At 42.5% G+C, this 10,685-nt stretch overlaps 1 protein-coding gene across 1 annotated transcript; it reads right to left on the bottom strand.

Moving 5' to 3' along the window:
- Positions 1-5,477: 5,477 nt before the first annotated feature.
- Positions 5,478-7,422, bottom strand: EXOSC6 (exosome component 6). The gene has a single exon (XM_044081320.1). The coding sequence runs from the start codon at positions 6,953-6,955 to the stop codon at positions 6,089-6,091; it is 867 nt and encodes a 288-aa protein (XP_043937255.1). The 5' UTR covers positions 6,956-7,422; the 3' UTR covers positions 5,478-6,088.
- Between the last annotated feature and the right edge of the window lie 3,263 nt (positions 7,423-10,685).

Below are 10,685 nucleotides of genomic sequence, written 5' to 3'. Positions count from 1 at the left end.
ATATATATTGCACCTTATTCATCTGCTTTTACTGTATTTGCGTTTCTTCCTACTTTATCTGAGATATACAACAATAAGTATCCTTTACTGTGCATTTAAAAGTACTTTTTTTTTTTAAATTGTATCTGCTTTATTTTCTGAAAAAATATATACTTGTTTCCCACCTTTATAAGCTAATATAGTCCAGTTTTCAGGTTAGTGCTGAATTCAGGGCTATGTTACAAGTCTCTGTGATTGCCCATACCTTACTTTGACAGAAGGAAGCTTCTCTGTTCACCTGTGAGAGAGGGGAGCATTGAGCGGCCTATCTGTCCCTGGAGGAGTGGTTTCAGCCCAGAAATTAGTAGTTTATTGGCCATTTTGGGCTAATTTCTAGATTTCATTTCTCTGCTATAAAAACAGCATTTGCCCGGTTTTGAGCGCTGGTTAGCTAGGGTATAAGTTGTCTCGGCTCCACAAAGTCTCCTCTTCAATTTTTCTCTTGGAACTAGATAAACTTTCAACTTAAGCATTCAAACCATTCATTTCTCAGCCCGGCACTTGCTCAAAACTCATAGCAAGCACTTCTAAACCCTAGCACTGTACAGAAGGACAAGGCTCTCTTTTCGACCTTGCCAGCCAATCAGTAGAACAGTTCACTGTACCTATCCAGTCATGTCCAAAGGGCAGTTTCAGGTGTACTCTCCAGTCCAACTGGTGAATCTGGACATTTTAAGGCAATGTTACAACTGCCTCATGTACACAGACAACCCTCTCCTCCTGCCACCAAACACTAATACATGTGAGAGATGCAATTATACAGCCAAACTGGAGGCTAAGACTGGATCATACAGTCACGAGGAGAAGGGAAGTATATGCATCACACCACCAGTCTCACTCACATAGACCCATTAAACCAGGACCAGCAAAAAACAGACAAATACATACATACAAACATAATCGAGGCTCTAAATAAAATTCTGCATAAGCAACACAGACCTCCAAAGCAAACATCCATAGGTTCATACTAGGCTATCTGCCCTAGGGCATTTATAAGCCTAGCCAGAATGCGTTTGGCTTTCGCCACCCATTTTAAATTTATTTTGCTATGCCCTTTTTCGAGGTTAGTATACTGTGCCTCTGTCTAACAGTGACACAGAAGTGATACCCGGGGTAAACCTACGATCTCCCATCCACTCATCAAGATTCCTCTTGAAGAGAGTCAATGAGGACTCTGCCTAACCTGGACTGGGATTTTATTCCCGAGTGAAGGGAGCCTCTGGGTTATGAATCTGTCCCTCCAGCATGTCCTATTTATTTCAGTGCTGAGGTTCAAGTCTCTCTTGTGCAGAATGGCACAAAATACACTAAACCGACATATCGCCAACATCCTGGCAGACAGGGTCAGTGCAAATTTCACCCCCCCCCTCACCCCCAAAAGGGCCCATAACCATACCAGAAGAATGTAGAGCCCCTGAAATTACAGACACTCAACACAGCATTAATGGGACCGGATGGTGTCCCAGGCTGCGTCCTACCCGAGCTCAAAGACAAACTAACCCCTCACCTAAACACACTGTTCAAACTCAGCCTCTCCAAGGCTACGTACCCACAGAGTGGTGCACAGCAACAGTTATTCCGATCCACAAAAATGGAGCCACAACAGACCCCGGGAACCATCACCCTATAAGAATATCTAGCTTGGTCTGTAAGGCTATGGAGCACATCATGATGGAACTCATTAACACAGACATTGGGAACCTCCAAACTCTGGACCCTACAAAGTTCAGCTTTGTTAACGGCAGATCATGTCTCCTAAACCTGGTGGACTTCTTTGAGACAGTTACCAAGGCTATAGACGGGGGAAAGGTGATACACACAGCCACAGCCTACCTACACCTCGCAAAGGCCTTCGACACCATTCCCCATTCTGGTATTATAGACAAGCTCACCAGCCTGAACATAAAACCCTATGTCACAAGATGGGTTGCCAACTGGCTCACGGACAGAACCCACATGGTGAGAGGTGCAGGAGCTAGGTCTGACTCTAAATCGGTTATAAGTAGCGTTCCCCAGTGCTCAGTCCTAGGACACCTCCTGTTCGGCATATACTTCTATGGCTGACCAAGTTCGCAGATGACTGCAAACTAGGGGCTATAACTGACTCTCTGGCTGACACAGACTTCATCCAAAAGGGTCTCCCTGAGATGGATACCTGGTGTCAAAATCATGGTCTCAAGCTAAATGCCAAGAAGTGCTTAGTCATCCCCTTTGGAAAAAACAAAGTACCCACAAACTACCACACAGGTGGTAGTCCCCTAAATATGAAGATGTAATAAGGGATTTGGGGACCCAAGTAGACAGTAATCTCTCCTTTCATAAATCACATTGCCAAAGTAATTAGAAAATCCTTCTATGTGGCCCACCTAATCACAAAAGGGTTCGAATCCAGATCAAGAGATCACTGTGCACCTAATTAGAAAATCCTTCTATGGGGCCCACCTAATCACAAAAGGGTTCGAATCCAGATCAAGAGATCACTGTGCACCTCTACTCATCACTCATCAGACCCATCATAGAGTACATCACCCCATTTTGGATGTACCTTACAAGACATCTGCAACAGCTGGAGAAACAACAGAAGTACCTCTCCAAGAGGATCACTGGCCTTAAACAGATGCCCTATGCAGCTCGACTGAAGAAACTCCAGCTGTACTCTGTTGCATGCCGCCTACTTAGAGGTGATCTCTGTCGGACATACAAGGCCATGTCCAACCCAGAACTGATGGACATGCTCCACCTAAAGAAAACCATATCCCCTCGAGTCACACATTCTACGGATCTAAACCTCACCACAACAATAAATAAGACGTGCTGGAGGAACAGATTCCTGTCCCAGAGACTTCCCATGCTTAGGAACAAGATTCCAATCTACATTAGGCAGAGTTCCTCGCCAACACTCTTCAAGAGAAACTTTGACAAGTGGATGGGAAACAGAAAATTTTCCACGGGGACCACTTCAGTGGCTCTGCTGGACAGAGGCACAAGGAACTGATCTAAAGGGGGCAGCAAAAGTAAACACATTCTGGCTGGGCTTATAAATGCCTTTGGGCTGATCGCCTAGTACCTACCTATGAACAACCTTAGGAGTAAAGGTAAAATGACAGAGATATGGAAAAAGGCTGTGGGTTCTATTCCCACAGCATGTAGATCAATTGCCGATACCGTGTTGGATTTTGAGGGTGGACTGCTGCAGTCTTGAGTATCTTCTCCCTTGGGTAAGATGCCCAATAACCTAGATGCCCAATAACCATGGACCTGTTTTACTTAGGTTCATAGGTAGGTACTATGCAGTCTGCCCAAGGGCATTTATAAGCCTAGCTACAGTGTGCTGGCTTTCGCCACCCCATTGATTCATTAACTGAGCCTCTGGAAAGCACAATCGATGAAGTAATCCTAGGGGGTGTATTTTCTGTTAGCCATCCACTCGTCAAGGTTGCTCCAAAGCATAGGGAGTCTGTGACAGTAATCTATCCCTCCAGCATGTTCTATTTATTGTAGTGGCGAGGTTTAGCTCACTAGAGCACATGGCTCGCAGTGACTTGGACTTCTTAATTACATCTGGTAACAAGTCATGTTACATTTCAATCTGTTCATTTTATTCACTAGTAGTGTAGTAACACTGATGTTTGGAAACACAGAAATTTGGTATGCATACTTGTACATTCCGCACGGCAAACGATGCTTAGGTGGTGTATATCGCTTGCATATTTCTCTGTTGTATTTGCACCAGGTACTGCTAGTGTGCAGTGTGGGAATAGAAAGATCAAGACATTACCCTGGTATCAGAGGTGGCAGTGCAACATATTCATAGTGGCTTAACATGAGAGTAGCTCTAAGCAAACACCATGTGAAGCCTGAACAAGCACCTAGAATTATTCAGTGCAGCTTCTACACCTTAAGTCTGAAAATTAATTCACATACTGACATGAACAAGAGTAGCTGCATATTGATGGCTAAAGATGTATGGGCATGTCGGGTGGTTACTACACTGCAAAACTGGTATGTAATGGTGGGGATATTTGGAAGGCATGAACAAACACACCAGTATATTAAAGCCATAGCACCAATTGAACTGGAGGCTGGCAAACAGATTTAGTAAAGGATTTTGTCCATGCACAAATATTTCAACAGTGATTCTTTGCAGTGGCATCCATTATCTGATTCAAGGTAAATTAACCTTGATGTCCTTTATTAAAAATCAATAAGTGACTTCTGGAGACAAGAAAAAGGAAGGGGAAATATAGCAATATGGTTTGTATGTACAAAGACAAATCCGGGGACACTGCAAAAGGTTTTTTTTGCAAACCAACCAGTGGAGTAAAAACATATGTAGGCAAGCACTGCATACCAACACACTTTGCACATGTAAATCTCAATTTTTAACAAGGTGGAAGCATGAAGTGATACCTTAACAATTCTAAACTAGTTAATAGTATAAATGTTTTATTCTTTGGCTCCTTGGTGCAAGACCTTACTGGATTGACTGCAATCAAGTAAGGCCATGGCTACAGTGCAGCAAAAAAATGTCCCCTCTAACAAAGGAAATGCTAGAGCAAAGATTAAATTACACGAGTCAAGCACCCTGCTGAGATCTGCCAATCAATGGAATTACCAGGTCAAATTACCCGCAGGACTTTGACAGCTAGGGAAGCCAAGTGTTAACTACTATTGCATGAAAAGCAGAGCGACTGAAGCAGACATGACCATGTGAGATTTGTTAAGTCTTTCATCATTGCAACATCCCTTCCAATCCAAAATTTACCTACCACCAACCATAGGAACAATTTACAAACCAGGTACTATCAGCGAGACCTCGAGGGTACTGCGTGAGCTCATACATACCTCTCAAGTGTACCTCATTACGAGGAACGTACCTCATTTGGAGTCTTAAAAAGTTCATGTTCCTTGAAACTCCTCATTGAAACAGTCTGTCACACATTCAGTGTTAAAAAAAATTCTAAGTGAAATTCATGGAAAATAGAAATTAGTCATGTTAATTCGTTAAAGGATTTTCTTTACAAGTAAAACCAGCATATTTTAACCAATGACCTTCCTAGTTGAAATTGTTAGTAAGCCATTAGTACTTGTTCCACATTATGAAGGCGACTGTTCCTCATTTTGGAGATGGAAGGTTGAGAGCTATAAGCTCATACTAAGCACTATAAACAGTGTGCACAGTTTATACAGCACAGATTACAAGCAAGCTCTCTAGAAAAGTAACATATTGCCAGCGTTATACCAAGACCCCGATCACAACCAACCCCACACTTTGTTTTTTTATGTCAGGTCTGCACACCTTCCTACAAAACATTTTTAAAGTCAGCTCTGCCTGATAATGCGAGCAGGAGGATTAATAACGGGCTGTAATTCAGACTACTCAATGTAAAAACGTAAGACAAAACATGCTATACTGTTGACGGATGTGTAGATCACACTGCAAAAATATAACCAGTTTTAATTGGAAAATTATGTCGGTTCCTGTGAAACCATTTTCAAGTACAACACATAATTCAGGAGTATTACTACTATGACACGTATCGGTCGATCGTTTTTATTACATATTTTACGTGAGGCCAAAAATGTCAGGGGCACACAGATGGTGCCTGCCCATTATTCGTTTTCCAATGTTATAGCTTTCCCCTGTGGTGCCGTACGCTTGAGTTAACACTTCATCTAGGCGGCATCGTCAAAAACCTTATGAAAGCCAACATTATACAAAAAATAAATAATGAGCATCCCCGACAACGTTTCCAGAGCACACAATGACAAGGATGAATTAAACAATATGCCTTTTGAGATAGTCAAAACATGGTATGGTACAATGCTTGCTTTAAAATCCACATGGCAAATGTAACCTGCCCAATAGGCTAAATGTAATATCACATTGTGTTAAGTCCACTTGTCCCTCTTGAGAGGCTTACTGGTCTGATACTACAGCTTCTGCGCAGATAACGACGATCTCATTATACTGTGAAAATCAAATGTTATCTGCACAATAATTACTAAAATAAAACTAAACTACTGAATTATTATTGTTGTTAAAGTACTAACTCCAGCCCCCTACAGATGGTGGCTTCCTCTTCTTCACTGCACTTGTTAAACATTGTCGAAGCACAGGGTACAACCGCTGACAACCCTCTATGCAAGCTTTCACTGCCTGCACCGATGCTTCATGGTCCCATTCACCATTAGACAACAACCCAGAGACCTGATTGAGAACGGGAAGCAATGCTAAAGTCATGCAACCATGCCTCTCTCCCTGACTGACTGCGAAACCAAGCCGATATTCCTCATCATATGTGGGATCCAACAAATAACGATCGCCGTCTTGACGTAAAGCACAACCCACCACAATGTCGAAGAGTTCGATGCCCGCATCAGCCAAAGCAAGTGATGCACAGCTAACTGCAACAGCCAACGCTGAGCCATCATCTTGCAAAACTAGGACATGCACGTCAATCTGTGCGCGTGGATAACGATCAAGGCGGACAGCAGACCTCAAACTTTCCCACAGAAACAACGATAACTCCCGGTCTGCTCCAGTCGGGACCCACGCTGCGCGTTTCCTGACCCGGCTTGCAAAAGGAGCCACACGTACCTCGCACACCAACCGTCCACTCAGAAGACCAGTGCCTTCCGCATCACGGTCACGTCTCTCTGCGTCCCGTGGGCCATATACCGCACATAACACTTTAGTGCCTCCGCTCTCGATATACGCAGACCCCTTAGCTTGACTCAGCAAACCGGCTCTGGCAAAAATGGGCCGTACATCCACGTGGTTTGCTCTCCGGCCATCGGTACGCTCATCTCTATTGGTACGGTGCTCTTCTTCGTCTTCTACTGACTGTACAACGTAAGCTAGTGGGCACTGGGACTCGTCCGGACCTTTTACACGTTTCGTATCCACAGGCATTGTCCTGATAACTGAGAAAAAACTTCAGCGTAGAAGTTTCCTCTTTTCCCAGTCTGACCCTTGACCCTACTTTCGAACATCCAATGAGGCTGCAGACGCTTAACGTGCTCGGAGGGCGCGGTTAATGAACCTGAATCACTCTTGCATTTTAGTAAACAGTGACACTGACAAACCCATTTCGGGTACGAAATTTGGACGCCCAAAGTCGCGCCCACCTCCTGTCCAGAGTGCCGTTTTACTGTAGATCCTCTTCCCCAGTTTCTTTTCAGTTCCCAATGAAAATTAAACCCTCAATTTGTGTTCCTGTCACTGAGGTTTGCTTTCTGTTGCTATAGCATGCAACGATCCCTGTGAAAATTAAGCAGAAATTCAGAATACATTGCAACATATCTCCGGAAATCTAGACAAAGTCTGACAAAACAGAAAATCACATATTTTAAGAGAAATAGACTAAAAATATGCGGCAAAAATCTGGACTTGACAGTCGAGGGTAATCTCCATGTGTAGTTCCTCGTAGGATGCACAGTAGCAAATCCCACCCCAAACACGCCTCCAGCCGTTCGGACCCCCACACCCGTATAAATATTCACACGGTTCCTGCCGTGGCAAGGCAGCATCGGTATAAATATTCAAAGCATACCAAGGCACACAAATATTTAGTTGAATCACAATTAAATACTGTTTATTTAAGTCAGAAAAAATATGCTAATTCACACAGTTTAAGCTCATCTCCAAAGTATGTTCCTTGAAGGTTATTAGCAATCTGATTGTATTTGTATGGGTAAGTGTATATGTTATTTAAATATGGCCCGAAGATTGTCATTGATTTCATATTTGGCATGAATTTAGTGAGGTTTGTCGTAATTAATCTGTTTTAACCTATTTGAAGGCTGTGCAGACTAGTTTGAACTTTGAGAATTTTTTACATATTACCTTTACGTAACTTAAGTTGGAAAATCTGTGATTCATATGTATTTATTTATTTCAGTTTGGTGACTGGGGAAGTCCACTGGGCCCATGAGTGCCCGTTTTCAGTGGAGGCTCGGTCTAAGCTCCAATATAACATAAAACATTAAAGATACGAAAGTAAGCAAGTTACAAAAAATAAAGTACAGTTTGCATGAATGAACATTCTGTATCATGCTTAGTTAACAAAGATAATTTTGATGTATCTGGAAGGCTGTACTGTGGAAATTCATTTAGGAAATATACCTTTAAAACAATTGAAGTGTAGTAACATTATACATAACAGTCGATTAAAGTAAGGCATTAATTCAACAAAAGAATCCCTCCAACTCTCTCCAATCCCTCCAACTTGTTCTTTGCTCTGAATGGGGAACATTGTGATTATAAAACTTGGTAAAACGTGTAATATTGACATTTAAGCTTGTATCATGCTTAAAAGGTGTTTATATTTAATAATTAATAATAATTCAGGTCCTTCTTCCCCTCTGTTCACCATATACAGAGTCAATGCTACCAATATTAATTTGCTATTTAAAGAAATTCATCAATGCTAAACATAACCATGTAAATAAAATCATTACCAGATAACATTTCACCCGCAAAATATTGCATTATATTTAAATTGAGTACTCAGGTCAAATTAGCAGATGTTCATCGTGGTTCACTGTTGCAGTCATTACTGTAGGGTTCTTCTTGCTGGCAGCAGCCCTCGATCGGCCAGAGTCCCATCTTGTGATATAGGGATTTATTCCCAGTTTAGTGAGTTTATCTATAATTCCAGAGTGGGGGGTGGTATGGAAAGCCTTGCCGAGGTCAAGATAGGCTGTGTGCACTACCTTTCCCTCATCTGCAGCTCTAGTGACTGCTTCAAAGAAGTCATTCAGGTTTAGTAGACCTGATCTCCCTTTTACAAACCCAAACTGAGTGGGATCCAGGGTTTAGAAGTTACCTTTGTCTTTGTTTATAAGCTCCAAGATGATAGGTTCCATGGCCTTGCAGACCAGGCTCGTCAGGCTAATGGGCCGGTAGTTTCCGGGGTCCATGGTGGCAACCCCTTTGTGGAGTGGGTTAACAGTCGCTGTGTGCCATTCAGTAGGCACATAGACTGAGGTGAGGCTATGATTGAACATGGTACTTAGGTGAGATGCCAGTTCATTCAGTAGTTTGTGCAGTATGCAGCCTGGGATGTTGTCTGGTCCCATGGATGCTGTGTTCTTGGCTTTGGAGAGTGCAGTCTTTACTTGTTCGTCCGTGATTACAGGGGCTTTACATTCTTTCCGGTATTAAAATGGGACCTTTAGAGGGTGAGGAGAGGGTAAAGTTAGCACTGAACCTATCTGCCAGGATGTTGGCAATATTGGTTGGTTCTGTATATTTATTGCCATTGTGCTGTAGCTCAGAGCAGATCTGAGTGTTGCAATTGAGATTCTTGACATAGCTACAGAATGCTTTGTGGTTGTCTTTGGAATCAGTGGCGATTTTCTTTTCATAACTGGCTTTGGAGGATTTTATGAGGGATGATTTTACTCTTTTTTGCAGCAGCTTCTTCCTTCTGTTGTAGAGTTTGTTTATGGCAGGGGACTACCAGATTGGCTTCCTTTTTTGGGGGATAGTGTCTTGGTTCTGTTGGGGATGTCACGATCCATGCCCTTGTGTATGTGCTTATACAGTGCATGTGTGTAAGATTCAGCAGTCGTACCTCTATTTTCCGTCTGCATGGGTGTCGTGAAGTTTGCCACTTCTGTCTTAAGAAGCATGAAGTTGGCTTTGGTGTAGTTTTCAACAGTGGTTTCTTTAATGGGGAGGTGGGGTTGGGATATGGATGTCTAGGGTGATTAGCTTGTGGTTGGATCTGACCATCGAGGAGTTGACCTCTGGCATGGAACTACGGTTACCCATATTGGTAATGGCTAGGTCCAGGATATTGCTGCCCTTGGTGGGGGTGTGGACAAGCTGATCCAACGTTGAGCGAATGAGTTGGTACATGAGTAGCTTTCCCAGTTGATGGTGGGGTAGTTGAAATGGCCCATAATTAAGGTATTGGGTTGTACCTTAATATTATCCAGTATCTTAAAAAATGAAGAGTGGGAATCCTGGGGCATGGTGGGGGATCTGTAACAAGCTACAACCTGGATTGTAGTCTTGCCCAGTGTTAGTTGCACTTGGATAATTTTGGATGCATTATGTTGAGCAACTAGCCCGGAGGTGTGGAAATCCATAATGAATATGGACATGCCTTCCTTATATGATGTGTGCTGCCTTTTTAAAATACTAATTTGAGTATACTGGTGAGGTAGGTATGGTTTTAGTTTTAACAGACTTCCTACTTTCTTTTCATACAGTCAGTTATTTGTGATGTGTTTTCTTACAAACTATGAAAGTGTACAGTTTACTTCTTTAAAAAGCCCCAGATAAAGTTATTATAAATGTATTGTCGCTTTACCACCTTGTGACCTGCAGTTTAATGTTTCACAGCAAACATATGCACACAAAATGTACAGATTTACTAAGTGAAAATCTGTGAATTAGCAACCTGCTTATTTGCTGCAACTGAAACCTTTAAGCAGCTTTTAAGCTACTGCCAAATCCCACCATCTATTTGTTCAAGGCATCAGTGACCCACACAGTTACTGGGGCCACAGGTAGTGGAGTCAGGATCCTAACACCTACTATGTGACATAGCATTTCCAAATTATGTGAAATAATATTTCCTTACAATTAGCCTTGACTTATCCCACCCCTGTCTAGCTACTGCTCATGTCTC

Source organism: Protopterus annectens, chromosome 8.part0 (genome assembly GCF_019279795.1).
Source record: "Protopterus annectens isolate FY-2018-M chromosome 8.part0, PAN1.0, whole genome shotgun sequence".
Lineage (NCBI taxonomy): Eukaryota > Metazoa > Chordata > Ceratodontiformes > Protopteridae > Protopterus > Protopterus annectens.
Note: the sequence above shows the minus strand (reverse complement) of the source record. Positions and strands in the feature narration are given on the sequence as shown.

Bases quoted from the DNA above. Each gene is read 5' to 3' on its own strand.
- EXOSC6 (XM_044081320.1), bottom strand. From the start codon at position 6,955: ATGCCTGTGGATACGAAACGTGTAAAAGGTCCGGACGAGTCCCAGTGC.